The 26,599-nt window shown below is 56.1% G+C and overlaps 9 protein-coding genes across 10 annotated transcripts; 4 read left to right on the top strand and 5 right to left on the bottom strand.

Moving 5' to 3' along the window:
* Positions 1 to 409: 409 nt before the first annotated feature.
* PV09_08758 (uncharacterized protein) lies at positions 410 to 6,359 on the bottom strand. The gene is made up of 4 exons (XM_016362711.1): positions 6,053 to 6,359; positions 5,098 to 5,676; positions 4,856 to 5,011; positions 410 to 4,756 (listed from the first exon to the last, which is right to left on the bottom strand). Exons 2-4 carry the CDS (start codon positions 5,660 to 5,662, stop codon positions 1,083 to 1,085), a joined length of 4,395 nt encoding a protein of 1,464 aa, XP_016209451.1. The 5' UTR covers positions 5,663 to 5,676; positions 6,053 to 6,359; the 3' UTR covers positions 410 to 1,082.
* A 381-nt stretch (positions 6,360 to 6,740) lies between these two features.
* Positions 6,741 to 7,840, bottom strand: PV09_08757 (uncharacterized protein). Its single transcript, XM_016362710.1, has 6 exons — positions 7,761 to 7,840; positions 7,650 to 7,707; positions 7,565 to 7,579; positions 7,265 to 7,418; positions 7,099 to 7,164; positions 6,741 to 6,932 (listed from the first exon to the last, which is right to left on the bottom strand). The coding sequence occupies exons 2-6, from the start codon at positions 7,695 to 7,697 to the stop codon at positions 6,907 to 6,909; spliced, it is 309 nt and encodes a 102-aa protein (XP_016209450.1). The 5' UTR covers positions 7,698 to 7,707; positions 7,761 to 7,840; the 3' UTR covers positions 6,741 to 6,906.
* Positions 7,841 to 7,905: 65 nt separating this feature from the next.
* On the top strand, positions 7,906 to 9,062 carry PV09_08756 (uncharacterized protein). The gene is made up of 3 exons (XM_016362709.1): positions 7,906 to 8,230; positions 8,292 to 8,402; positions 8,538 to 9,062. Exons 1-3 carry the CDS (start codon positions 8,007 to 8,009, stop codon positions 8,845 to 8,847), a joined length of 645 nt encoding a protein of 214 aa, XP_016209449.1. The 5' UTR covers positions 7,906 to 8,006; the 3' UTR covers positions 8,848 to 9,062.
* PV09_08755 (uncharacterized protein) lies at positions 8,930 to 10,644 on the bottom strand. The gene is made up of 4 exons (XM_016362708.1): positions 10,358 to 10,644; positions 10,210 to 10,283; positions 9,695 to 10,123; positions 8,930 to 9,521 (listed from the first exon to the last, which is right to left on the bottom strand). Exons 1-4 carry the CDS (start codon positions 10,423 to 10,425, stop codon positions 9,208 to 9,210), a joined length of 885 nt encoding a protein of 294 aa, XP_016209448.1. The 5' UTR covers positions 10,426 to 10,644; the 3' UTR covers positions 8,930 to 9,207.
* A 2,256-nt stretch (positions 10,645 to 12,900) lies between these two features.
* On the bottom strand, positions 12,901 to 14,276 carry PV09_08754 (uncharacterized protein; the record flags this gene model as incomplete). The annotated part of the gene is made up of 3 exons (XM_016362707.1): positions 12,901 to 13,370; positions 13,424 to 14,030; positions 14,082 to 14,276. 3 exons carry the CDS (start codon positions 14,274 to 14,276, stop codon positions 12,901 to 12,903), a joined length of 1,272 nt encoding a protein of 423 aa, XP_016209447.1.
* Positions 14,277 to 16,652: 2,376 nt separating this feature from the next.
* PV09_08753 (uncharacterized protein) lies at positions 16,653 to 16,967 on the top strand (the record flags this gene model as incomplete). Its single annotated transcript, XM_016362706.1, has 1 exon — positions 16,653 to 16,967. The coding sequence occupies one exon, from the start codon at positions 16,653 to 16,655 to the stop codon at positions 16,965 to 16,967; it is 315 nt and encodes a 104-aa protein (XP_016209446.1).
* Positions 16,968 to 17,181: 214 nt separating this feature from the next.
* PV09_08752 lies at positions 17,182 to 20,336 on the top strand. 2 transcript variants are annotated; one of them, XM_016362704.1, is made up of 3 exons: positions 17,182 to 17,702; positions 17,824 to 19,638; positions 19,776 to 20,336. In XM_016362704.1, the coding sequence occupies exons 2-3, from the start codon at positions 17,845 to 17,847 to the stop codon at positions 20,070 to 20,072; spliced, it is 2,091 nt and encodes a 696-aa protein (XP_016209444.1). In that variant the 5' UTR covers positions 17,182 to 17,702; positions 17,824 to 17,844; the 3' UTR covers positions 20,073 to 20,336. The 2 variants fall into 2 exon arrangements, with proteins under 2 accessions (XP_016209444.1, XP_016209445.1); XM_016362705.1 differs by lacking the exon at positions 17,182 to 17,702 and having other exon boundaries at positions 17,737 to 19,638.
* A 731-nt stretch (positions 20,337 to 21,067) lies between these two features.
* On the top strand, positions 21,068 to 26,598 carry PV09_08750 (uncharacterized protein). The gene is made up of 10 exons (XM_016362702.1): positions 21,068 to 22,661; positions 22,937 to 23,091; positions 23,278 to 23,348; positions 23,529 to 23,580; positions 23,757 to 24,733; positions 24,784 to 24,874; positions 24,927 to 25,016; positions 25,068 to 25,159; positions 25,219 to 25,539; positions 25,591 to 26,598. Exons 5-10 carry the CDS (start codon positions 23,760 to 23,762, stop codon positions 25,853 to 25,855), a joined length of 1,833 nt encoding a protein of 610 aa, XP_016209442.1. The 5' UTR covers positions 21,068 to 22,661; positions 22,937 to 23,091; positions 23,278 to 23,348; positions 23,529 to 23,580; positions 23,757 to 23,759; the 3' UTR covers positions 25,856 to 26,598.
* On the bottom strand, positions 22,817 to 23,122 carry PV09_08751 (uncharacterized protein; the record flags this gene model as incomplete). The annotated part of the gene is made up of 1 exon (XM_016362703.1): positions 22,817 to 23,122. One exon carries the CDS (start codon positions 23,120 to 23,122, stop codon positions 22,817 to 22,819), a length of 306 nt encoding a protein of 101 aa, XP_016209443.1.
* Position 26,599: the final 1 nt, after the last annotated feature.

Genomic DNA, 26,599 nt, shown 5'->3' with positions numbered 1-26,599 from the left:
GTGCTGCTCAGCTAGCATAAGTTGTTGCGGCTGCGAAGCGTCGTGAGCCTGCAGTGGAGCGATAGTCCGAGGACAACGTGCACTTGAAGTGATTGATAATGAACAGAAGAACAGCGCATAAGTGATGTCGGCCAAGACATCTTCCAGAGAAAACAAGATGCGAGGCTGGAATTTGGCAGGACGAAGTAGACAATTCTGGAAAGCTTCGACTGTTACCCGTGCTGGAGAGTTTTTCTTCGGACAATCCGTCGTTAGATCCAGCTCGAGGAGCTCGAGGCTGTATGTGAACCACGCAAACGACTCTTCATGCGCCGTGACGTGAGCAGATGCAGGAGACCACATCTGGAACAGTAACTGCAGAGGTCTTGCACGGGGCGAAAACCGAAAAGCCTCTAAATGTTCAGGACGTGAGCAATCTGGCGAACGTAAGGAGCTTAGAGCAAAGCGTTCTTCTGCGTTTCAAGGCGCAAAATGCGCAATCACTAATTAAAACGGGTGTCCGCGTGAGACTATCCGATACTACAAACACATAAAGACATTCGAATGTTTGGTGGTTGCTGTTGCAGAGGCCACTTCCTCTCGTGCTCTTCAGTCCCCAATCCCGCGCACACAAGCCGCATTTGAGCTTACATCCGTAGAGGGGGCAACACGTATGAAACCGCTCCGGAAGAGGAGTCGAGAAGAGACGAGCTGGACCAGGCGAGCCAATCACGATGTAATCCCCATACCCCAATCCCATATGTAACGTGGTGAACAAAGCTAGCGTGCAATGTGAGACAGGCTCAGCCATGGCGGTTTTCTCTTGAATACACGCCTGTACATGTGTGTGGATGCGTGTGAGTGTGTGCGAACAAAAGTGGTGGTGATACAAGGCTCTCGCCACGTCGGCAAGCAGCCGAATTGGGTTTTATTGTGTTTGCCTGTATAGAAATGTCGAGGTACGCGGAAATATCAACATTTGCGGGGATGACACTGAGTGGCGCATCCGCCGAATAAAGTTTCAGACAGTGGCAATCCAGGTAGTGAGTGTCTAAGTAGTCATGTCATCTTGATGGTCGCCGAAGCATGGGTCAAATTGCAGCTTAGTTGCTGGTACCCCCGCCACGACCATTCTTCGAGCCCCAGTGCGCACCACCGCGAGGCTTGGGCGACGAACTGGACGAATTTGAAGCACCGGTGGTAGCGTCGCCTTTCTTTGCACCTCTGCCGGCACTCTCGTGTTTGTTGCCGCCCCTTGAGCCGTGACCACCAGCGCCACGACGGCTGCCGCCTTCCGAGGGACCGCTACGAGAAGAGCCACCACGGCCACCACGGCCACTGCTTGCGCCACCCTCGCGCGGAGTGTTATCGGAGCGACCGCCGCGGCGAGAAAGGCGTACGTCGACATACTTGGCAGTCTTCATGGCTGGCAGCTTGATCGTGACCTTGCTTCCGAACTTGTCGCCCTTCTCTGTGGGGAAAAGCTGCACTTCGCTCACAGTTTGAGTTTCTAGAACGTGAAATTTCATATGTCGAGGCAGCGGCGCCGACATGGCTCCTTCGTGCTGGTAACCGAACTGGTGATTTTGGTGCGGCACTTTTGGAACTCGCACGGTGGGCTTGGAGCCAAAGTCCGGAAAGTCGAAACAGTCATCCTCGGCTAGGGGTTGGGACTGAGGCGAGGAGGAATAGTTGACCGCAAAAAGTTGGTGCTTGGTTACAGACGTCGGACTGGAGCGCGGCTGTTGGTTTTGGAGGGCACCGTTGGGTCGAGTGGTTGCAGCAGTGACATCGAAGGCAGGCTTGGTGTTGGCGAAGATGCCACCAGGCTGCGTGTTTCCGAACTTTGCTTTTAGATCATCGACGCGCATCGTGTGTGGGAGAGTGCGCGGTCCGGACGGACCTGATGACGTGCCAGGAGCTTGGCCTGAGAAGGATTTGTCGACACCGGGAGACCGAGGCGGAAGAGAAACCGACGGCGAGGCCTTCATACCAGGAAGGTTGACCTTGGCGATGACAGGGAATTTGACCTTGACCGGCTGCGAAGAATCGTGGTCGAAAAGGTCTTGCTCTGCCGGCGGAGGCGTCTCATCCTGCGTGATGGCAATCTGAGGCTGCGTGGGTGTGCCCTCTGATTGCGGCTGAGTGGAAATGACCGGCGCGGCACCCTTGGGGAAGAAGCGAGACGACGAGGTGGTAGAGGCTGATTGGGCCACGCCATTGACAGGCTGCTCCGACTTTGGCGGATGATCCTCTGGATGCAGTGCTTCTGACTCCCGGACCTTGGCAGCGTTGTTTGGACTCATCGGAAATGTTCCGCCACGACGAGTCGTCTTCTGACCATCTGGCTGGACAGCGACGTGGAATACCTCGACTGTGTTGCCTCCCGGACCCTCGCGGTATACGTCGTAGGTTACGATACCGCCCGACTTGGGCTGCGGTTTCGACGTGGCCATTTCCCGCTGGTACTTCGCGACCTCGGCTTCGCGCTTGCGCTGCTCATCGGCACCAAAGCTTTGCCAACTCTTCTGGGTGGCGCGACCACCACCAAGATGCCAGTCACGCGCGCGGTCCTGCGAGCCAAGCGATGCTTTGCCAGAGCCGATTGGAGCGGTTGGCGGAAGCGCAACTTGAGCGGACATATTGTTACCGCTGCTTGCAGAGTAAGACGGCTGCGATGTGGTCTGAGGATGCAGTGAAGAGCTCTGCGCAATGCTCTGTTGGAGTGACGAGTCGAGGTGTGCAGAGACGAAGGCCTGGTCGTCGACGGACGGAGAATGCGACGTTGGCGGCTGTTCTTGCTGCTCGTTCGTCGCAGCTGCAGAAGCGGCAGACGTCGAGTTCGCCGAGTGCTCTGAAGACAGGCTTTGAAACGTGTGCGTGAACTGAGATTGCCGTTGTGGCGGGGTCGCAGCACCTTTGATGCCGGAGCCCACGGGCCCATGCATTGGAGGCCCTTGCGCCGGGAGTCCACTCGCTCTGCCGTTGTCGAAGCGATTGTTGACGAAATTTGGATGACTGAACTTCGACTCGAATGTACCGTTGCCCAGCGACTTCTCGTTGCTGCTCAAGCTAAGCGGGCCCCATACGCTGCCTCCGACCGCGGATCGGGCGCTCATAGAATTAGGTCCCCAGTTGTAGTCATTCGATGACGGCGACGACGTCCACGAGCTGCCAAGCTTTTCGAGAGGACCTCCAGAGGCATTGGGCGGCGCATTGGGTAGTCCTTTTTGCTGCTGTGCCTTTTCGGATGCAGAGTTCGCGTGATGCTGTTGCTGGCCTCCAGACGGTCGGGCGACGGTCTTGCTCGGTGACGTAGAGCCTCTGAATCTGTGGCTGTAGTCCGAGCCGGAGTCCTGGTTGGACCGGGACGTGAGAGAAGCCTCCGAGACAAAGTTCTTCTTCACGGGATGCGGCTGGTGCAACTTCATCATGCCGTACTGCGCAACCTCACCTTCAGATGTGGGCACGGGCGGCTTCGGCGGCGAGACGGTGTTGCTCTTGGGTGGCTGGACGGCGGCGTTCTGCGAGCCGGTACCTTTGGCTGCGCCATCGTGAACATCGGGAGAGGGACTCGCGGACGCAAGTTGGGCCATCTTTAATTTGAGCCGCTCTTGACGAGCGGCCGCTTCGGCCGCCTCTTCCTCCAACCGCTTCTGCTTCGCGATTCGAGCCTGCTCTATCTTTTCTTTCATCATACGCTGTTGCTTGGCTATAGGATCTTCAATTGGCTGCTGAGATCCATCGGAAGGTTGCCCGGATCCTGCGACTGGAGGTTCCATGTGCGAATGGCCAGGACGGCTCCATAGTCCGGGTCGATCCAAAATGGCATGCCCGGCTCTTGGGGATTCAGCAGCAGTCTCAGGATGAGGATGCTGCGCGTGGTCTTGCGAAAGCGCTAGTGAAGGCCTGCGACCGCCAGCGCTCAGGCTAGATGATGCACGGCGTCGCGACCACGGCCCGACGCTGTCCGCGCTGGACCTGGACGTTTGGAACGCAGGCGAAGGCTCGGCTGGGCCCATGTGCGTCCCGCCTTGCGAAGGACGTTGAAGAACAGCGGGTTGGCGATGGCCATGCTCGTTCCGAGAGCCTCGACGCGTGTCGTTGGCCGGCTCGTACCTTCCAGACTGCGCGTTGAACAGCTCCCTCGGCGCGCGGTCGCCGCCGTAGTTCCTGCTGAAGTCATCGGCTGCGATCTCTTGAGCCGGCGCCGGAGCCGGCGGATGTGCGTCATAACCCTGCGAGTCGCGTGCAAAGGGCCGCTGCGTCTGCTGTACGGGAGGATTGATTGGGGGAATCTTCTCGACGGGCGGTAGGACTGCCCACGGAGATTTGGCTGGAGGCTGCGATGGTTTGGTCCCGCCGGATGGAGACTTGTCGGCACCGGCTTTTTGGGCGGCGCCCGGTTTTGGTGACGCGTTCAGCTGAGAACCCGGCCGTAGAATCGTCTTGTTCGACTGCGTCGCAGCGGACTTGTTCATGGATGTGAGAACGGGCTTGACGGGTTCCGCGGTCGGCTCCTTTTTGCTTGGACTGGACGCTCTATCTTCCTGTCGCGGAGGAGGCGGTGGTGGCTGTGGCTCTGCGCCCACGCTAGACTTTGTACCGTCCATCCATTCCACCGTCTCGGGGGCCCAATCTTCCTCGTCGTCGTCAATGTCTGCCCATTTCGAGTCCTTTCCAGACTCGTCAGATTGCAGCCGTGCGGTCATGTGGATGCCATAGCGTGTCTGCAACTCCTCGTCGGTAAACTGGCGTGGCGGTGGTGGAGCCGCAGCTACTAAGGGTCAGCCATTTTCAAGTCGCTAGCCAAATAGAAAAAAATCGAAGCGAAAGAGAACGCTCCGTAGTGAGCGAGCGACAAGATAGCACTTACGTCGGTTCTTATTCCAGACCTTGCTCGCATCGGGACTTGCTGTACCATTCAATGTTGTCATCCCTCTGGTGCTGCCGCCAAGCACAGACTTGGCCACCAGACGTGGCTTGGCCGACTGCAGGGCAGAGGTCGGGCTCGGAGAGTTCGACGGGCCTACTTCAACAAAGTCAGCCGTGGGCTCTGATCGTACATGGCAATCGAGAATCGTCCTGGTTCAATTTGAAAAATCGGGCATCACGAACCTTTGTCACCTGCTCTGGGCACCGGGGATGCGGACAAGCTCTTCGCCAGGAAGCTCTTGGTTACCGACACGGGTTTGAACGTTGTCGGCTTCTTCAGCGAGCCCGTACGAGAATGACCCTTTCCGTCTTCCTTGCCCGTGTCAGCTCTGCTCGTGTCCGTGTCGGAGCCTCCGCTCGCGTCTGCGAGTCCTTGCGCTACACCGTCGGAAAGATTTGACGCGGATGCGGAGCCGCCCTTCTTGTCTGATCCATCTGCCTCAGCACTGCCTTTTGCCGCTGGCTGGTCTGCGGCGCTGCCACCCTCGGCCGTTGCGGCTGCTGATTCGGCCACGTGCGCGTCCCGATTGCTGTCATGGGCGTTGTTGGGTGAATGCTCGGAAGAGGCGGCGGATTCTGGCGTGGTAGTGGTGGTCGTAGTCGCGTTGGTCGTGATCGTGCTCGTCGTCGCCTGGCCGTTGCCGGCGGAAAGCTCGTTGGAGGTGTTCGCAAGATCGTCGGAGGGCTGATGGTGGGGGCCCACCGACTGTGCTTCCTTTACCACATCGTGGGCAACCGACTCTGCCATAACAATCGAGGGATCTGCGTCGCGCGTGCTTTATGTTAGAGACGAGTTCACAGTTGGGTGGGGGGCGGAGGAGAAGGATGTGGTGGTGAATGGTTGGCGTTGAGGTTTGAAGAGAAAGCAGGGATCCTTGGTGCTGGGAAGGACGGCAAAAGTAGTGATGACAAGCTAGCTGACATTGACACTGTCGTCACCGTTGTTGTCTACGAAGACACCGTCACCACGGCAGGCTCAGCTGCAGGTGACGAGTACGGTCGTGGCGTTTCGGCATGTCGCACGACCGCCGCGGAGGGCGGGTGTTCGATGCTGGACAGGCACGAGGCAAGACGCAGGTCTGGGGCGCAAGCAACGGCGGAAGCAAGGGAAGAAGCGTTAGAAACAATGGGTGAATACCTGTATCAAGAGCAGTTGGATGCGGTCGCCAGAGAGGATGAGAGGATCTGCCGGAGACAGCCCAGCAGAGAGCGACGGGGTTTGATGATACTTTTTGGTTACGGGAGGTGCAAGCGGCTGGCTCAGCAGGTGTGCGACTCTCTTTGGGAGGGGACGGGGGGGTGGTTGAATATGCGCCTCAGTCAAGCTGGGGATAAGATCACGAAGGAGTCTGCGGAAAGAGCGGACTCGATGGAAGGAAAGGGAGGAGGCCGAGGAGGAGGCCGAGAGGAGATGGCGGATAATGGAGTGTCGAAGTTGGCACTTTTGTTAAGGGAAACGCGACGTAACTTGAGGAGGCCGGAGGAAGCGTATCACGCAGCGGCGGCCTGAGGCACTGACGCCTGCGTGCTCAGCCCCGTCAGGCATCCCGTCACAAACGCATAACCGCACACTCCGGCCTGGCGCTGGATACACAGTCCGAGGCTTCCCGCATCAAAGACAGCAGAACAGCCCAATGTTGCTTGCTGATCCTCGGGCGGCACGCCTGGTGGTAGCTTCGTGCACACTCCTCCAGCATGGCGCCGCCAAGGCCCGTCCATCTCTCTGTCCCGTCATCCGAAGGGTGCGGAGAGTCAGCGTCGAATCGACTTCAAAATCACGTAGCAAGGGCGCAAGGGTCACGGTCGTCACTTTAAAAGGATTGCAATCAAGGTGCAGGCGAATGTGCGTGGTCGGTTTGCAGCGTCTATCAGAGTATTTGTACACACCACCACTTTGCCGTCATGCATTCCTTCCCTCCATCACTCGCTCGTCCCGTTCTGCCGTGCATTCTTTGTACAAACGGAATTTGATTCACCCCTGCATGCTCTACTCTAGTGAGCGTTGTTCTTGTGGTGCCCTACGGTGACCCGGTCAGCTCACTGTCCTTCTCCATCCCTTGCCCCGTCGAGGGTGGACATCGTTACGGGAACATGGATACATTGGTACATTTTTGGTTTGGATACAGGGGAATGTGAAGGGACGGAACAAGGGAGAAAGCCTAGAAAGAAGGACTGGAAACATACGCAGGTGGAAGTAGTAGTTCTGGCCGTAACCGAGCAGCGTGAAGAAGATGATCAGATGCGCCAGTGCTATTGATTCGCGTTCACACGTCAGTGTCTTTGTCCAACGCAATGCATTCTCTTTTGCCAGCCCGCCGCGGAACGGTAGGTAGGCGAGGTCTCGACGTACGTGCTGCAGATTCATTGCCGCGCTTGAAGTACTTGTTCTTGTACCACGAGAACAAGCCCGTCGACTTCTCCGCTGGGGCGGGCCCGCGCGGCAGCTTCTCGTAGAACGAGACGACCTTCTGCATGCGCACCGCGTCCGAAGCGGCGCCGATGCCCTGTGTTTTGCCCGTCAGCATGCCACCTCCTTCCTCGGCCTGTCCACACGCCGTCCGCTGCCGACCTTGCGGCGTATGCTCCGTCGCAGAGGCCGTCGGGGGGACGCGATGCGGCATAATCGAATCGAATGCATGGAGCAGCTTACAGAGGGAGAGGCAATCTAATGGCCGGAGTCAGCGTTGGCGTCCAATTGATGACGGCGAGACACGGCTCGCCCAGCTTGGACGTACCTTGGGAGGGATGAGCGTGGACAGCGCACGACGGGTGATGTAGCTCATCTTGGCAGATCTGCACGCGGTCAGCATCTCAATTGGGCCCAAGACGGGAGCGTCCACACGTACCGAGCACGTTGTGCGGTGTTATGGGCGGGTAGATGTGGATGGTTGTTCAGGTGGTGGGAGAGTCTTCGTTTTTGGCGAAGATCGGGGACGCAAAGGCAGGAGCTTCGACCCTGCGCCAGCCGAGCCTTGGCATCGACCTTTGCCTGGCTTCCTCAACACCACACCTCATCCTCCAGCAGCAGCACCACCACCACCACCAGCCTGCACCCTCCCAGGCGACGACGGACACAGCACACGCTCGCAGTCATGTCGCTTCTACACAAGTCAATTGGCTCTCGCCTGCTCGCGTCGAGCGTTCGGCGGGCTTCCGTCAGGGCCTTCTCCACGTCTTCGTCCAGGATGGCGGATCCGGCCGCAGAACCTCCCGCTGAGCGACCGGACTCCACGCAGATGGTCTCCAAGGAGTCGGCAGGTCAAGCGCAGCCAAGGCATCAGCCCGACTACGACGTCGCTGTCGACTACAGGACCTCGTACGTGTCTTGGCAGCAGCGGCTACCGCGGATCAACACGACGGCTAACGAGTAGCGACAGAGCATATTCCCCCATCCCAAAGCGCGTCATGGACGGCTCCGAGCCGGGTGAGACTCTACCTGCAGCAGTCCTCTCGGGCGCGCCCGTTGATCTTCAGGCACGCACCGTCCGGTACGTTCTCATCCTCTACCTTATCCTCACCCTGTTTTTCTCTCACTCATGCACCATGCAATACGCATACAAGAGACGTGGCGATCCAGACCAGTCATTTGCAAACTTGCTGACCCGAATTTTTTTTCTCTACAGCATCTACCGACCAACGAAGCCCGCCACGCAGTCCGGCACCTGGCACTCGGCCCACTGGCTCATGGATTGGGACCCGCTCCCCAAGGGTCACCGGTGGGAGAACCCGCTCATGGGCTGGCAGTCGAGTGGCGACTTCATGAACGGCGAACGCATCAGCTTCAAGACCAAGGAGGACGCCATCGCGTTTGCCAACAAGCAGGGCTACGAGTACTACGTCCAAGAGCCCAACGAGAGGCGTTTCGTGCCCAAGGCGTACGCGAACAACTTCGTGCACAGCCCGAAGAAGCTGAAGATCATTCGGACAAAGTAGAGTGGGATGCGTGCGTGCGGGTGAAGAATAAGAAGAATGGACGGAGAGGCGGAGAGAGGTGGGGGAAAAAGGGCAATAAAGTCACCGGATAAGGACTGGCATCATCTGTATATATAAACCCGTAGCCAGGGACGTCGCCTATGTTGCATGCTCAAAATAGATTCATACGCAATCCCGTCACCGCAAAACTTTGACAATTACATTACTGCCCGGCACCCGCTCTTCTCCAAGAAAGACAAACCCCGGCACCGCTGCCATTTTCCGTGCAACAAAATCAACCCAAATGCGCCCTTCTAGTAGATCCCATTTCTGGCAAAAAAAAAAAAAAAATTCTCCCCCGTGCCAGCGTGCCAACCCCCGTCAGTCTTCCTTGGTCGCAGCGCCGTTGGCGCCCACCTTGCCGTTCCGACCGCCGCTGTCCTTCGCCTCGCCCAGCCCGCCCAGCGCGAGCTTTGCAGGCCACGCGAAGCTGGACGCGGCGCCGTCGGCGCTGGTCGTCAGGAACTCGATCTCGGCCATGAAGCAGTAGGCCGAGATGGCGGTCAGCAGGTGCCAGTAGCCGTGCAGCTCGAGGAGGATGCCCCAGGGCATGCCGAGGGCGTGCTTCCAGCGCGTCAGCGTGGCGCAGAAGTGCACGTCGACGTTCCAGATGAGCCAGGCGATGAGGGCGTTGCCTGCGCGTGGTCAGCGGCGTCCATATACAGGAAGGCCAGGGCTGCGAAAAAGGGAAGGAAAGGAGAAGAAGAAGAAGAGGAAGAAAATGAGAAATAAGAGAGAGGGATTATGTTTGGGGGGGGGGGAGAGAAGAGGCGGACGCGGAGGTCCGTCTCCAAGGTGTGTTCCGTACATGTGGCAAAGGTGGTCAGCCTGTGCAGCCGCTTCCGCACGGCGCGGTCGCGAATGGTCTCCTTGATGATGCGGCTCGTCTTCAGGCTGACGGTGACGCTGGTGCCGAAGAAGACGACGACGTGCATGACGAACTCGTCCGTGACGCAGTGGTAGACGACGAAGGCGGTCAGGCCGACGACGATGAGGACGATGTTGCGCCTCTGCTCGTGCGCCGGCTTGCGGAAGGTGAACACCTGGATGAACACCGTGCCCGTGGCCAGGTGCATGGACATCTCGTCGCCCATCTGGGTGTGGTACTTCAGACTGGCGTGGTACAGGGCCGAGAAGAGCCCGACGCCGACGAGGGCCCAGTAGGTCCAGTTGACGGGCGAGAAGAGGCCGAGGTTCTGGCGCCTGCAGCGCCGGATGCCATGGTAGCCGTAGAGGACTGCGACGTGGTGAGCAACATGCGTCGCGCGGACGACACAGGTGAAGACGTGCCGTCTTCTGAGCGAGCAGGATGGGAGCCCGTACCGTAGAACAAGCTCGTGAGCGTGTTGATGAACTCGCCGACGTAGCGCGTGATTATGTAGTCCTCCTCGCAGAAACTAGAACGTGCCCCGTCAGCCCGTCTCGACGTCCAGTCCGACGCGTGGTGTCCGCGTTGCGAAGGCCATCGTACTTGACCGCGCTCGTTTGTTTGCCCCAGAACGGCTTCGGCTTCGGCGGGCCGTACTGGATCGACCACATTGTCCCTTTCGTCGCTGAGAAGGAAAAAAAAAAGAAAAAAAAAATATAATTCTCACACGCAGACGCACGCACAAAAAGATCAAACAGGCTCCAGGCTCCTTCTATCCCAACAAGCGAGCGACGGTGCGATACATCGTTTCAGTCCAGAGATCACGTCTTGTGAGGAGAAAAAACCTTGGGCGGCGGATCGGAGCGGCGATAACCATGCAAATGCTGAAGGCGACGGGGTGGGGGCTTTTTGGCTGTTTTCGCTCTCACAGGCCGGCACGATCCAAGGCTGATGATGCGACAGCATTCCGAGCGTGCCGGCTCCGCCAATCGGTGCAGGCCTGTCATAAGCGGTCGCAGATCAAGAGCTGGGTGCTGCGAAGGCAGGATGCCCGAACGTGTCTTTTCCATGCTCGAAAAAGATGCATATCATCAAACGCGGTGCAGCGTCCGACCAGACGGGTCCGCATCCAGGCCAGTACGGCCGTGGTTCTACCTGTGCCTAAAACCCGTCCGGCCGTCACGTCCTGCTTTGGTGTTACGTTGTCGCCGAGCAGTCTGCGTCGACCCGGAACAGGTCATTGCTGGAACAGCCTTCTTTTCCCCAGATCCGTGTTGCTTTGTTTTGCGTTCTGCGAGCAGAACCGACCAGCAGAGACACTGCCCGTTTGCAGCAGAGCGCATTGTCTTTTCGAGCTCGGATGGTTTCTGAAACAGTGACACACAACTCGCCAGAGTGGCCGCAAGCCGCACACCGCACACGTCGGCTGAGAGCGAGGCGTGCTCGTGAAGACCCAAGGCACGATCATGTTCGCTTTGTTAGTAACTGAAGTCGTCGCGCAGGACCGGAACGGTCGGTGCTCTTGCGCCCGCGCTATGTGTTACCCGCCCTTGCTCCCTTGCCTCTTCTTCTGTTGTGCTGAGGCTCAACGGAGCCGCGTCCGTCGACCTCCGCCAAGGTCGTTGGCTCGAATTTTTTTTTTTTTTTTTTTTTTTTTTTTTGATGACAAATGGCCTCTCGCCACGGTCTGTTTGGTGTGTTGGGCGGCTAGAATAGTTCGATCCGACTCACTTTTTTTTCTCCATCTTATGACTCGACGTCTGGGCGTCCCACGTCACCTTCTTATACTCAAGCCCCCTCCTTTCGAGAACGTGATAAACAGGAAGGACTTCTCGATAACTATTGCGTGGGTCTTGCATCCGATTCGACCTGTTTCCAAAGTCAAAATCGTATCCCTCCCTGAGCGCATATTTGCTTAAGTCGCTCTGCAATGTGACTCGTGGCGTGGACGCATTGGATTCATCGTCACGCTGTGTTTGAAATAAGGTCGAAGCGCGACTCGTGAATTGTCGCGAAACCCCTCAGCAGCCATGGATCCCATCCCTCCTTTCTGTCCGCGCGAGTTCAGTGGCCAGGTTACTGAACAATTGATGTCGGCAAGTCAAAGCACAACCGGGCTCCATTCCCAGCGTTGATGGCCGACAAGACGCGAGATATCACTCTCACGGCTTTGACAGTGCTTCGGACTGCTTTCCATCACCCAAGACTACATACTAGCCAAAATCTGATTTCGTTATCCATGACACTTATGCTCTTGCCATAGCGCCGTCGAACCGTTACTCTCGAGACCAATTTTGTTCGCTTGACGAAGGAGCGATCCGTCCCGCTCGTGGTCAGCACGTTGGGAGGCAAGCCAAGCTGATTCAAGGTCGAGACATCCAGGCGATAGCTCAGGGCTTGCAAATGCATAACGCCGCCAGCAAGTTTGTTCCGTCCACGCTTGTCGACCTTCAAACAAAAGGGCCTCACTCAATCAAATGCCTAAGGTCCAGATTAAGCACCATAGGCTTTGTGATAACGCCGTGCCGGTTTAGACACAGTCCTTAAAGATCGTCAAACACCTGGGATGACACCATGCTCAAATCGATTAGTCCGGGGGGGAAAGATGCCCGCAGATATGGAATGGCCACAAAGCGGGAAACCTTTCAGCATTTGGCAAAAGTGGAGAGGAGCGCGGCAGACACGACGTTCGGATTTATTCACGTAGTTTGTCCCACATCTCGCCACGGCGCTGGCTCAACCTATCCAGAAGCACGGCAGACTTGCTCAGCGTGAGTAAGAAACGAAGGCATGGTCCCAACTAGGGCTAAATCAAGGACAGAGCTTGTGATTAGCTCAGGCGATGCAAAAGGGCATAACTGGCATCCGCACGGACAAGATTTGTACTTTGAACGACACCCTGGTGTCGTCAGCTTCTCCGCATAGACCCAACTACTGGGCTTTTAAAGAAAAAAAAAAATCTGCTCTATATCCACAGCTAGTTTGGCAAAAGACGAAGCGGAATTCACATAACAATGAAACGGAGCCGTAAAGAAATCCGACGGCCGATGTTAAAATTTTTCCATCTCCCTCTACAATTTGCTGAAAGAAAAAAAAAGGCAAAATGGCTCATTGCTATAGTCGTAAATGGCTCTTGTGCGTGCACGCTACAGCAATAGCATGAGTACGCCCAGGAAAGAGAGCAGCGTCGAGCCCAGATATGGTCTGACAGTAAAGCGGCCCGTGGCCGCCGAAGCGACTGACTTCTTCTCCTGGCCGCCGTTGGCTTGTTCCCCGACGGACTGCGTGGTGGGCGAGACAAGAAGGACGTACTCTCCATCCAACGACGTGGTCTGCTGAAGCTGAACCTTGTCGACTGCACCGGATAGCTTCGTCGTCTGCTTGGAGACGGCGGCGAACTTGGCGTTCGTCGCGCCGCTGTCGCGCCTGGCGATCATGACCTCGGCCCTTTCGACGTCGGCTCGCTGGGTCCGCGCAGTGCCGTTTCCGGCTTGTCCGCTGCCCAGCGCTCGGCTGAGCAGCGCAGGATTGATGGGGAAGTCGATCTTGGCGCTTCGAAGAGCCGATTGATTCGTGGCCGTCGGGGTCGACGTGTTCACGACGTACGAAAAGCTGTCTGGTTGGAATGTCAGTCGTGCATCCGTGACCGGTTGGACTGCCGGAACGTACTTAGCAGACGCATTCCTGCGGGGATCTGACTGGTGTTCACAGGACTCCTGATCTCGACGTTCATGCGTATCGGGCTGTTGGCTTCCACGGTGAAGCGCAAGCCGTCGATGAATTCGGACTGCTGGACTCCTGGCCCACCGGTGAAGTTGGCCGTGCGGGTTTCCCCTTGGCCGTATTGAACGAAAATGTTTGCCGTGTCAGTAGACTTGCGCCCGAGCAAGAGGTATTCGCCATCCATGCTCGTCATCTTGATTATCCTCGTCTTGTTCTCCGTCACGTGAACGTTGCGCTGATTCTCCATAATGTCCCACGACTTGCCATCAGGAGCCAACCTTCCCACGTACGTGTTGGCCGGGTTGAATCCAGTAGCAGCCAGCTGCGCTGGATCGTACGGCAGCTCTACCTTACCGATCAAATCTTGGGCGGTCTCATTGAGCTTTATGACGTAGGAGTACGGAAGCAAGGCGGTGAAGTTCTCGCCGGTCGAGTTGGTGACGAACTGGGCGCCCAGGGGATTCTTGTTCTGCGTCACGACAAATGTACGATTCTTGGGAGACAGCACGTCAATGGCCAAGCCATCGGCAAAGTCGATGTCCGTTCGATCCATCTAGAGCATTTAGGGACTACGTCATCACTTTTATACCTGTCGACTTCTTACATTTCCCAAGATCTGCTGGACGGTTCCAAATTGAGCAGTGTCATCGGGCGTGGCCGCAGACGACGCCGAAGCCGCGGCTGGGGCTGACGTCGAAGTTCTTGAAGAAGTGGCCGAGGAGGACGAAGAAGTGGAGGAAGCAGCAAGGACCACCGTGGTAAAGCAGAAGCCCAGAGCAAAGCGGAATAAGCTGGCCATGTCGGTCGTCGCATGAACTAGGAGAGACTGGGTGGACTCGATTCGCGATTCCTGAAGCTCATCTCAAGGCGCCGAGACGTTCCAAAAGATATATGAGATATGTTGGCATCCACATCAAGCTCATGCCATGACTCTTGTTTTTTTTTTATTTCCCTGCATCCTAGCCTGAGCACAGCGGATACAGATTTTCCCAGTTTGCATCGAGCGGATCTGAAACGAGTGGGATCGCGCTCCAAAGATCTGTTCGGCATCGTCTGGTTTGAAACTCCGATTGAGTCCTAGATCCTAGCACAACGAAACAAAGGAAAAGAAACCTTCCACTGGCTCCGAAGCGTTCAAAAGGCACCCTTTTGTTTGGCCAATGCTAGATCGAGTCCAACAGGCAAACCTTAACGCAGCCTGCTCGGTGATCGAATGTAAAACCGAGAGACGGAGTTTCATGTGGTTGAATCCGAGCCGGACTCTGCAGCGCACAGCTATATATGATCCCTGACGCCAAGATCAACGCGACAAAGTTATTTTGCGCTGCTTGTGCCAGATACCAGTCTATTCGCAGGAGCCCGTACCAGCCGTGTCTGCTTGACGGCCTGATGTGGTCGTAGATGTGACACAGTCAAAGTCGAACCGTTTCGCGCCTGCCGTCTCCTGTCAAGGAAAGCCTACGAGACACCACGCCGACATGAAGAGTACGAGAGACTCGACTCCGGCTGCGCATTAGTGTTTGATGCATGCTCGAACGTAGGACGCCAAGAGTGTCCCGCATTTTAGGTGATGTGCTAAAAGGCACGCGTAGAATACACCACGAAAAGGACATGCGTTGGATGCTGCCACGAAAAGGCGCGGAGAACATATATTTATCTGCTGGTTGGGTCTTAACAGTCAATGTGCTTTGGAACATGTCGTCATGCGACATCGAGTTCGTGAACTTGCTGGGAAAGAGAAAAGGTCCCACGTGATTGCTTCGAAGCTGACCCGAGACACATCGCTTGAGGAGCAACCCTGGGATGACGATGATAAGAGAGAGAGAGAGAGAGAGAGAGAGCGTCCATAGACTAGGTGGGCAATGTAGACCCGATGAGCTACACCGGGCGAACTGTGGAGTGTAGCTAACCACGGATTGGCGTGCGCGAGAGCGCACGATAACCGTGTTCATGACGAGTATGCAGACGAGCAATTCTTACATGAGAGATGTCAAACTCATCAAGCCTGCTTTCTACGCACGATTCTCGACTCGCAGCAAATTCGAACGGAACTTTCGTCGAGGTGCTGCGTGGAAGGACTTTGTCTGCATCACATGTAGATCATGCCTGGACCTACTTTGTACGGCAGACCGTCCGCAGCGTCTTGATCACCATGATCTTTGAATCCGGCACCGGTGGCACTCTGTATGCAGGGCCGCACCGATCTTGGACCGGTTCGACCTTGCTGAATGTACGTTCTACCTAGTTATAGTTCGCTAATCTGACCATGGGCACGTCGTGTACATTCAACAGCAAGGCTTATCCCGCGCCAGCGTGGTGAGCGCTGGACGTGCCCACACATCATCCAGCACTTACACTGTGCAGCGCATACGACCAGAGACGTAGACGGAATCCCGTTTCGTCAAGCGAGCCGGTTGAACTGAGAGCTGGCGACTTTCAATCTGATAGTGCGGAGGGCATTCCGCGGGGCCTCAGGGACGACAAAGAACGCGGAACGCACCGCAGGGGCAGCGTGTCCCATCCCGTGCTCTCGACGACGGCGGACACGCGAAGATGAGGGGAAAGGGGCTGCGTGGATGAGGGGCCGTCTGGGGAAGAAGACAAGTCGATCGCTGGTGGAGGGCAAGTCACAGGCGATTTCTAGTTCGGCGAGATTCTGGCTCGGAACCGGCAAAGGCGATGGTTCGGAGCATATGCATGATAATCGCGCACGGAAACGAAGATCCGGCCGAAGCTGCTCGCATGTGCGCGCGGAAAATAAAGATGGCAAACTGCGGCGTGTTGCTGCTTCGGTGTAGCGTCGACGCGGACGGCACGCGGCACTGACTTGTGTGCTCTGAAGGCGGTGAAAATTACTCAAAAAAAAAAAAAAAATAGGGGCGGGGGTGGGCGTGTAGATTGGGATGATGGATGATGTTGCTCTGCTTTGACGTGAACGAGGTCCACGGTTCGGCCCTAGCACAGACGAGGCTGCCAAAATATCGGACACGGGGTGAGGACTCGACCCTCTTAGTAAGGATGATTGTCGATGGATTGGGCAGGTGATAGCATGGCAAAGGCGCTGGTCGTCCAAGGCTGTGCTGGTGGACAAGCGGTCCTCTGGCAAAGCGAGCGGTGCCGTGGCCGCGAGGGGCTCCGGGTGGTCCGGCCGGCGACCGGAGTCCATTTGCGGGCGATGGACGACGGCGAAGGAGAGCTGAGCGCCAGTGCCAGAATCGGCGCCTGTATCAGCGGCCGGCATGGCGAGATGCGACACAAGGAGAAGCTCGACGGTGGTGAAGATGGACTGCGGCCATGCTCGGTTGGAACTGGGCACCAAGCGCCCGGCTCGCTGCTGGAAATGCGCGGCACCGACGCCCTCGTCAGCTTCGATGGCTCTCGTCAGCGACGACCGCGCGTCGCTCTGGTCTGGCGCGTCCCTGATCTTTCACGAGCGGGTTGGGCCAGCGCGCTCACGTCCTTGTCCGCCTGGGCGCTGGGCATGCCGTGAATGGTGGCCAGAGAGTGCCGACGTCGTAGCGACAGACGGCGCTGCATCTGGCCGTCTCGTTGCCGGCGCGTCGTCCCCACGCCTGCGGACCGGAGTGGCAAACTCAGGTCAACTGGACGCGATCGTTTCCGTTTCTGGCTCCGTCCGCAAAAGAGGACCGCCCGAAAACACGCCGACAAGCGGGCGCCCGCCGTCTGCGTCCTTGCGCAGACGGGAGGGAACAAGGGCGGCGAGACGTGTATATTTGCGCTGCCTGCTCCGAGCCCACTGCGCGCGCGTCAGCTGCTGCTGTCAACCCGGCTGATCATCGTGGTTTGGCCGTCCGCGTCTCATACCAGCGTCCCGGCTCGTCGTGCGTGCGAGTGCTTGCTTCTCTTCTCTTCGGCGGCGGCTGCGTCTCTTCCACAGCCGAGCGCGCCCAAAAAGGGCCCGGCCACGTTTGCTCGCGCGTCCTCTCTCTGTCGCTCGCTCTCTCTTTTGCTCGCTCAAGCGGCGCTCTCGTCTTGCTCCAGAGCTCGCGTCTGATCGGGTCCGTCCCCCTCGCCCCCCCCGTCTTAGTCAGGCTCGCACGGAACCTGGACATCGGACTCGCCTACAGCTGACTACGCCTACATCGGAAGTCCTTGTCCTTCGACCTCGCGTCTGCCTTTTTTTGGATTCCAGCGACGGTGGCCTCACGCCTTCGACCTGTTCCTGCTCCCTTCTCGTCTATCTTTTTATTTCGTGTTGCGACCTGTACGTCTCTCCTGTTCCATTCCCGACCTTCCCCCCCCCCCTCCCCACAACCTCCCCACACACGCACACAGCACGCACACAGCGCTCGAGTTTCGTCCTCCCAACACGCTTATCGGCACAGCAGCCGAGATCCGATCGCGCCATGGCTCAACTCGACACCCTCGACTACGCCGTGCTCATAGCACTCCTGGTCGGCACCGCTGCGTACTTCACAAAGGGCTCGTACTGGGCCGTCGCAAATGATCCGTATGGCAACTCGCTGGCGCACGCAAATGGCTCGCTCAAGGCCGGCAAGTCGAGAAACATCATCGAGAAGATGGAGGAGTCGGACAAGAACTGCGTCGTCTTCTACGGCTCCCAGACCGGCACCGCCGAGGACTACGCGTCCCGCTTAGCGAAGGAAGGTGCCGCGCGCTTCGGTCTCAAGACAATGGTCGCCGATCTCGAGGACTACGACTACGACAACCTCGACCAGTTCCCCGAGGACAAGGTGGCCTTCTTCATCCTGGCCACCTACGGCGAGGGCGAACCCACCGACAACGCCGTCGAGTTCTACGAGTTCATCCACGGCGACGAGCCGTCCTTTAGCGAGGGCGCGTCTGTCGAGGACAAGCCTCTGTCCAAGCTCCGCTTCGTCGCCTTCGGTCTCGGCAACAACACGTACGAGCACTACAATTCCATGGTCCGCAACGTCACCAAGTCTCTCGAGAGGCTCGGTGCCAAGCGCATCGGCGAAGCTGGCGAGGGTGACGACGGGGCCGGCACCATGGAGGAGGACTTCCTCGCCTGGAAGGAGCCCATGTGGAAGGCGTTGACGGAGGCCATGGGCCTGGAGGAGCGCGAGGCCGTCTACGAACCGGGCTTCGCCATCACCGAGCGCGAGGATCTCGACCCGTCTGCGGATCAGGTCTATCTTGGCGAGCCGAACAAGATGCATCTCGAGGGCAATCAGCGCGGACCGTACAACGCCAACAACCCGTACATTGCGCCCATCGTGGAATCCAAGGAGCTGTTCACGTCCAAGGACCGCAACTGTCTGCACATGGAGATCGACGTCAGCGGCTCCAACATCAGCTACACGACCGGTGATCACATCGCCATCTGGCCTACAAACGCGGGCAAGGAGGTCGACCGTTTCCTCAAGGTCAACGGTCTTCTGGACAAGCGCGACACTGTCATTGCCGTCAAGGGAGTTGATCCCACGGCCAAGGTCCCCTTCCCGTCACCCACCACGTACGATGCCGTCGTTCGCTACCACATGGAAATTTGTGCCCCCGTCTCGCGTCAATTCGTCTCTACGCTCGCTCAATTCGCGCCCTCCGAGGATATCAAGGCAGAGATGACCAAGCTAGGCGGTGACAAGGACTACTTCCACACAAAGGTCAGCGACCTCAACCTCAACATCGCGCAGCTTCTCGAGATCCTCGGCGGCGGCGAGACTTGGACAAAGATCCCTTTCTCACTGTGGATTGAGGGCCTGCACAAGATCCAGCCGCGCTACTACTCCATCTCGTCGTCCTCCATGACCCAGAAGAAGAAGATCTCCATCACCGCTGTCGTCGAGTCCATCGAGAAGGAAGGCGCACCGCACATCGTCAAGGGCGTGACCACAAACTATCTCCTGGCCCTGAAGCAGAAGCAGCACGGCGACCCGAACCCAGATCCTCACGGCCTGAATTACGCGCTCAATGGGCCACGCAACAAGTACGACGGCATCCACGTCCCGGTTCATGTCAGACACTCCAACTTCAAGCTGCCCTCGGACCCTTCGAAACCAATCATCATGGTCGGTCCCGGAACGGGCGTTGCTCCATTCCGCGGCTTCGTGCAGGAGCGAGCGCAGCAGGCCAAAGACGGCGAAAAGGTTGGAAAGACGCTGCTCTTTTTCGGATGCCGCAGACGGGACGAAGATTTCCTATACAAAGACGAGTGGGAGGTAAGTGGTGACTATCTATCCTTCTCTCAGTCACTTTCACGAGAAACGGAAAATTTTTTTTTTCTCTTTTCCGGCATTTGCAACCAAACGAACCGGTCCGTATTTCAGAGCTTGAAAACTAATTACGTGCCGTGCAGGAATATAAGAAAGTTCTCGGCGACTCCTTCGAGCTGCACACCGCCTTCTCGCGGGAAGGGCCCAACAAGGTGTACGTGCAACACAAGCTCAAGGAGGCGGCTGCAGAGGTGAACAAGCTTCTCGAAGAGAAGGCTTACTTTTATGTGTGCGGCGATGCCGCGAATATGGCACGTGAGGTCAACACGCTGCTGGGTCAAATTATCGCCGAGCAACGGGGCATCCCAGAGAAGAAGGCCGAGGACATTGTCAAGGCGATGAGATCAAGCAATCAGTATCAGGAAGATGTGTGGTCATAGACGTTGACATGTTTTACGAAGCAAGAGGAGCCCGGGCCTGGCCTTACCTTGACGATGCATTAGCCGGTGTGAGAGCGCGCGTTCAAATCTGTTGCTGAAATCCGGTTAGAATAGTTTCTGGCGTAGTCTGCTTGTCTCTCCTCATCCATCGAGTTTTTGATTGGCCATTGGATCGTCCATGGTAGATAGCATTTTGGCGTTGGAGTCTGTGAATTCAAATCCAAACCCTCCAAACCTCTACACAGCCCGATGCCGACCAATGTGTACCCGTTTTGTTCGCATTTTCGACGCAGCGTCGGGAGGAAGCCTTAATTTTTTTATTTTCTTCCCAGCTCACGCACACCTCTCGGCCCCTCACACCCGCGCGAGGCTCAGTTCGCCTTTTTGACTGCACATTTTTCCTGCTTTGTCGTTTGCGCGAAATGAAGATTGCGACTGGTCGCAGGGCGCTTTGTTCGACGTGCCAGCTCCAAATCTCACCTGTGCTTGGCGCGTCAGTGCAAGGAGGGTTAAGTACGTTTACGCCGTGTCATCTCGCTGAGCCGACCACCAGGTTCGAGGTTGACGTGCCAGTCGGCCGCCAGATTGAACGACCTTTCGATGCCGACACCACTGGTGGCACCGAGGATTACTGTGCAAGGGGGAGACAGAACCACGCTTGGGTCGAGCCAAACGGGCAAGATGCATGAGCGATTGCGTTGCACGGTTTCGACCCCCAAGCCAGGCGAACGCGTGTGCCGAAATTGGAGTTGAGAGCGGTACGCTGGTGTTTTTGCCATCGGCCCGTGTAATGAAATTTGACGATGCGTTCGCATCGCGATGGCAGGGAAGCGCTCTTTTTTCGCTATGCATCGAACGTGCACCGAAACGCAGTGGGCGGGCAAAGACTTTGTTTCAGCGCGGGCGATCAGGCCAGAGTCCAGTTAAGTCGGACCTGTCTCCGTGATCTTCCACCAGGAAAAAGCTAATTCACTCAACCTCCCCCAAGACTGGAACAAACCCCCCCTTCTCCTTTGGATATCAGCCGTGATAAGCCTCTGCAACTCGTTGAACCTCTGCGCGACTGTTGTAAACTCTTTGTAGGCTCGCGATACAGGCCATTGTCGCACGGTGTGTGCCTTATTTGGTGATGCGCGTTTCCCGCGAAGTGAATCTGCGCAACGGACGTGGAACATGCGAGTTTTTTATGACCGTTTGGAGGCCACCTCTTCACCTTAGTCTCGACGATCTGGATTGGGAGCTGTCGAATAGGTACGAGTGTACTGGTGAACATATCGCGTTTAGGCTGAAGAAGGGACGAAACAAGCGATCGTTCGTTTTAGTTTGAGCGACAGGTGGTCGCTCGACCAGTGCGTTATCGTTCTGTTCGCTTATGAACAAACAATGGCGAGCTCCAAAGGCGTAGGCTTTTGGTGGCCCGACACTAGGAAGGTCTTTGTTTGAAGATGGAGACTGGACGACGTATTTGCGTTACAAACGGCCGTTCCTTTAGTGGATATGATCGGATCTCTGATGGCATCACACGGCTATGCTGCTGCCCAGGCCAGATGTGCTTCGCTGGTAATGTCTACGTCGCGTCGGGAATATGCATGGCTCCCTGCTGCCACACGCGGTTTGCGACTCCAACTGGCTATTTGCGAGAACTAGACACGGGCGCCTTCGACAGAATGCGACCAGGTTAGCATCAAAGTGCCATATACCACAGCTGTGGTCGGGGCCTCAGCACGACCACCAGGCGAGTCGGATCCGTTTTGTGTTTGAGATGACGATCTGTGAGGACGCTGATGAAGAATCGCCAGCGCCAGAGCAGTCTGGTCTTTGCGAAAATAAGAGCCAGGTCATAAACAAATGCAGCGACTCGACACAGCCAAAACGGTGCGTCAAGAGCGAACGTCTGCTCATTTCGAGATGGAAGCGGTCTGACCGCTTTCCCGGAAATGCTCCTCTCCAACCTACACCTGTCCTTATACAGGAAACCCATGGCATATCCTGTGTTGTGCAGGGAGGGCATGTGTGCCTCAGAGATGACTTGCGCGTGTCTTACTTGCTCGCTGCAGATTGTGGACCCAAACTGATCGCCGTCCCTTTCTTTTATTGCCCCCCGGACTGGTCGTGGCCAGGAAGTACAGGCCAACATTGTCGAGTTCTCAAGCGGGATTCAGCGTCAGAGCTGGAGACACCGGCTCTTTGCTTATAAGGCGGCCTCGCCTCCTCCCTTCCGGCAGAAGATCCTGGCCAGAGAAAGCTGCTGCTTGTTCTCGATCGTCGAGCCTGCTCGTTCCCAGTATCCTTGATTGCTTGCATCTTACTCGAAGCAGTTCTTCAACAGACCATTTTTCATCCTTTATCTTCTCCACCACCACCGTCGTTGCCATCGTGGCCATTGTCGCCATCAGCCCTTCGTTCAGGCCTCAAATCGTACCACGTGTCTTTTCTCGCGGCAGTGACGGCGTGGACTTGGATCTGAATCGACCTGCCGCTTTCCCCGGGGCAATTGCAACAACAAGGACCGTCCCTGACGTGGGAGCAAGTACATCTGAAGCCGGTGCCGCTCGTCGTCGCCGTCTCCGACCGCGGGGTTGACCTCACGTGAGTATCTTTCCACCCGGGGCTGCGACCATCGAGCCTGCCATCCTCGGGGCTTGTCTGCGGAGAGAAACGGCAGGCGCGGGCTGGCGGAGAGCTGGTCGACGAGGACGGGCTGTTCCTTCCCCCGCGGGCGTGCACGGGATCTTGTGTGCGAGTCACCGAGCGTGCTGGGCAGGAGCGAGCGGACCAGACGTGCCTGCCTGCGAGCCGACTGACGACGCTCCGACTGGGCGGCCAGCCGAGTCACTGACTGATGGACTGACTTGACCTTCCAGAACTGCGTCCGGGCAGTCGTCACCGCCCTCTTGGACGTCAACAAATAAATTCTTGGCTCGACCTCTGCTGCCTTGCTTTCCTCTCTTCCACTCTCGCTCAACAACATCCCTCACCTTCAGCGACATTCCTTTGTAGCTGTTCAATACAAAAGCACGTAAGTCCCTGATGCGTCTCGTCTCGTCCATTGCCACAGAAAACCACCGTTCTCGCCCCTCCTACCCTTCTTACCCCGTCGCCTTTGCAGCCGTCTATCACCAGACCCATGATCGCTGTGGCCTTGCAAGCAGCGTTAGCAGCACCAGCACCACCAGCATCTGCGCTAACAGCACGGATGACCTAGTCCAGCCTCCTTCGCTCCCAGTCGCTGGTCCTTTCCTTGCATCCTTCGCCGGCTTCGTCAGTCCTTTCAAGGTACGGAACCCTCCCAAAAACTGCAGTTCTGTTCCGCTAGTCCGCTTTGATCAAAGACTACTTGCTTCTACTGCTATCACTTCGTTGGTGGCGTAGTATGGACGCTCGTGGAGAGCATTTTGGGGCCTTTTAAGTTCGTCGTCGAGGCCGTTCAGTACACGCTGACCTGCTCATATGCAGTGCTCTTGTCCTGAACTCACTAGACTCCATATAATCTCATTACCCGCATCAGGTAAGCAGTCGACCCTGTAAATACTCTCATTTAAGAAGAACTTTCACTTTGACTTCACTGAAGAGTCAGTTGTTCTTCACTCCTCCCATTGATCCCTGAACTCCCAGTTCCGCCATAAAGCACACCGACTTCTGACCATTTCACTTCAAATTCTTTTTCTTTAACAAAGGCTTTAGACCATGAAGATGGCGAGTATCAACGTTTCAGACTACAGCGGTAATCGCAAACATGCCTTCAACATCCCAGGCGCGGGTTACACCCTGCCAGGAGGTTACGGGCAGCATGCTGCTTCTCAAGCTTCAGCTCTGCGTGCTGCTCCTTACCTTTCAGCGGGCAATCCTCTCGTCCAGACTGGACACACAGACCCCGCGAGCATTGCCGCTCTTGCACAAGGTTTCGGTGCGATGAATCTGACTGGCAACTTTGCAGCTAGCAGAGGGTCTGGCTCACACATGTCCCCCACAGGCACTGATTACTCCGTCAATGGATACGCGAATCAGCCAGGTATGTTTATGGCCCAACAGCCCTTCCTTTTCATGCCAAGCACTTCTGGAAACTCCGCCTCGGCCAACATGTACACCTCTGTTCCATCCCACATGCACTCTTCTGGCTTCAGCAACAGCACGGACAACAGCCCCCATGGACAGTCTTGGACCCCTCGTATCCCGTCAGACGGCTCTTCTGGACCAGGAATGCCGGCTCTAATTACGCCTCGTCGGGGTTCTATCTCATCCAACGAGGAACATGTTCCAGCTACTCCCTTTACTGTGCAAGGTAATTACAACAACGGCGTAGCCGTGTTAGACCGCTCGCCAACGGCGATGTACGGTCAGTCTGGCACTCCTTCACCCCTCCAGTTCATTCAGCCGTTCTCGCCCATGCACCAGAAGTTTCCTTTGACGGTAACAACTCCCGTTCACATACAAATGCTCGTCGCCCAGGATCCTCCGATCCCCAGGGCCATACCAGCTCCCAGCTCACCGATCAAGCCACTTGACCGCTGCCTCGAGAACAAGAACGGAGAGACCAATGTCTATATTAGGGGACTGCTTCCAGAGACGACCGATGAGATGTTACACGTTTGGGGCCTTCGTTTTGGTGATATCCAGAGTTCGAAGTCCATCATCGATCTGAAGACTGGCCTTTGTAAAGGGTACGTGATAAATCAATGGCAAATTAGCACTGATTACTGATGCACAGCAGTTTTGGCTTCATCAAGTACCACAACTTTGACGATGCTGAGTCGTGTATTCGTGGCTTCCATTTCCTAGGGTATGAAGTCAGCTTCGCGCGAGTATGTGTCTACACGGAGATCGGTGAAGTTACCCATCTTGACAAATGTTTAGGAATCATTTTATGCAAAGCTTAAGAAATTTTCCGACGAGAGCAACACCAACCTCTACGTGTCCAACATTCCTCGCAATATGAACGAGCATGTGAGTCGTGCGCCAGGTTCAAAACGATAGCAAATGTCTAATCCTGCATAGGAACTTTCTCAATGCTTTGCACCTTACAAGGTTTTGTCATCTCGTATCCTTCGCGATGATAGTGGTAATGGTCGTGGCGTTGGTTTTGCTCGGTATTTGCTCTGAAAAAAATGAACGATAATCATGGCAGTATGGCTAACGAAAACTGAAGCTTCGAGAGTCGTGAAATTTGCGAGGAAGTGATGAAGAAGTTCAACAACACACCGGTTTCGAAGAATGGCGGCGAGGAACATGTTATTCAGATCCGATACTCCGACACGCACGAACAGAAAATGCTCAAACAACAGACTGCTGCAGCTCGCCAATTCCGTGCCGCTGAATTTGAGTATGGCTGCCTTCAAACTGGTCGACATGGCCCAGGCTTGCTCTCCATGCCTGATCGAGTTTCAAGCACAAGCCCAGCTCACACGACGAGTCCGTCTGCGTCAGATGCTGCACCTACTTTTGAGCAGTATCTTCATCGAGCTGCCGCGTAAGTCATGGTCGTGCCAAAAAAAAGTCACAGACACTGACAAATCTTCAGTCCCTACGTTGCTCCCGCTCTCAATGGCCGCCAAGCTGCGAACTTCCCAAATAGCCGTTCTCCCCTGTCCGCTATCCCACCTGAAGCTGCTAGCGGCCGCCAAACTCCTCGCGTCAGCCTTCCAGCGTCTGAAGTGAAAAATGAAGGCGGTGTTGCACTTGATGGCGAAGAAAGCAAGCCTCGTCCTGCTTCTGTGCATTCCACACGTAGCAGCCAGACTGGAAATGCTGACGTTGCTGCTACCAATGCTGCCGACCACAAATAGATGTACAACATCGCCACTCACGCACTGTTTTCCACGATCGGATTGAACCAGACCTCTGTCACATTTACCACGTTTCGATACTTGGCTGTCGTTAATCCCTCAAAACTTCGCCACGAAACACTATTCGCAGCGTTGGACACATCGATCGACGAAACTGGGGGCAAGGAGAATATTAGCACCGGATATTCTTCATGCCTGTTACTTAACATAATCAATGGGCGATATGCTTCATGGAGAATTTTTGATGGTTGCACTAAAATGAATGCCGAAAAAAAAAGCGATTTTCATCTCCTTTGGTGTCTTGCTGCACACATACACGGCTCTAGCAAGTGCAGATTTGACAGCATGGAATAATATGAAGACATATGTTCCGTCATGACATGTCACTGTCCACGCAGAGAAGGATGATAAAACAATTAACGGGCCACACCCGTCTGCGTTTGTTGCTTTTTTTTATTCCTGGCGCTGTGGGAGTTGTTTTTTTTTCACTTCTTTTTTTCCTATTATGGGGGAGTGATGTGGATGTAATAATCTGCGAGAACTGAGAGCATGGCTTTCACGCATGACACTCATGATACATATGACACGCATGCACTTTCTTTTCGTCGTAGTATAATAATATGGCGGCCTCTACGGCCATCAGTAATACTTGCAAAAATCTGGGCACAAAGTTCAGCGGCGCGCAACTATAGGAAGAAAAACTCGGCTGACAATGTGCCTTGGGTGGGTTAGGTACTTGATAGT

The sequence above is a fragment of the Verruconis gallopava genome (genome assembly GCF_000836295.1).
Source record: "Verruconis gallopava strain CBS 43764 unplaced genomic scaffold supercont1.47, whole genome shotgun sequence".
In the NCBI taxonomy this organism is placed as follows: Eukaryota; Fungi; Ascomycota; class Dothideomycetes; order Venturiales; family Sympoventuriaceae; genus Verruconis; species Verruconis gallopava.
Note: the sequence above shows the minus strand (reverse complement) of the source record. Positions and strands in the feature narration are given on the sequence as shown.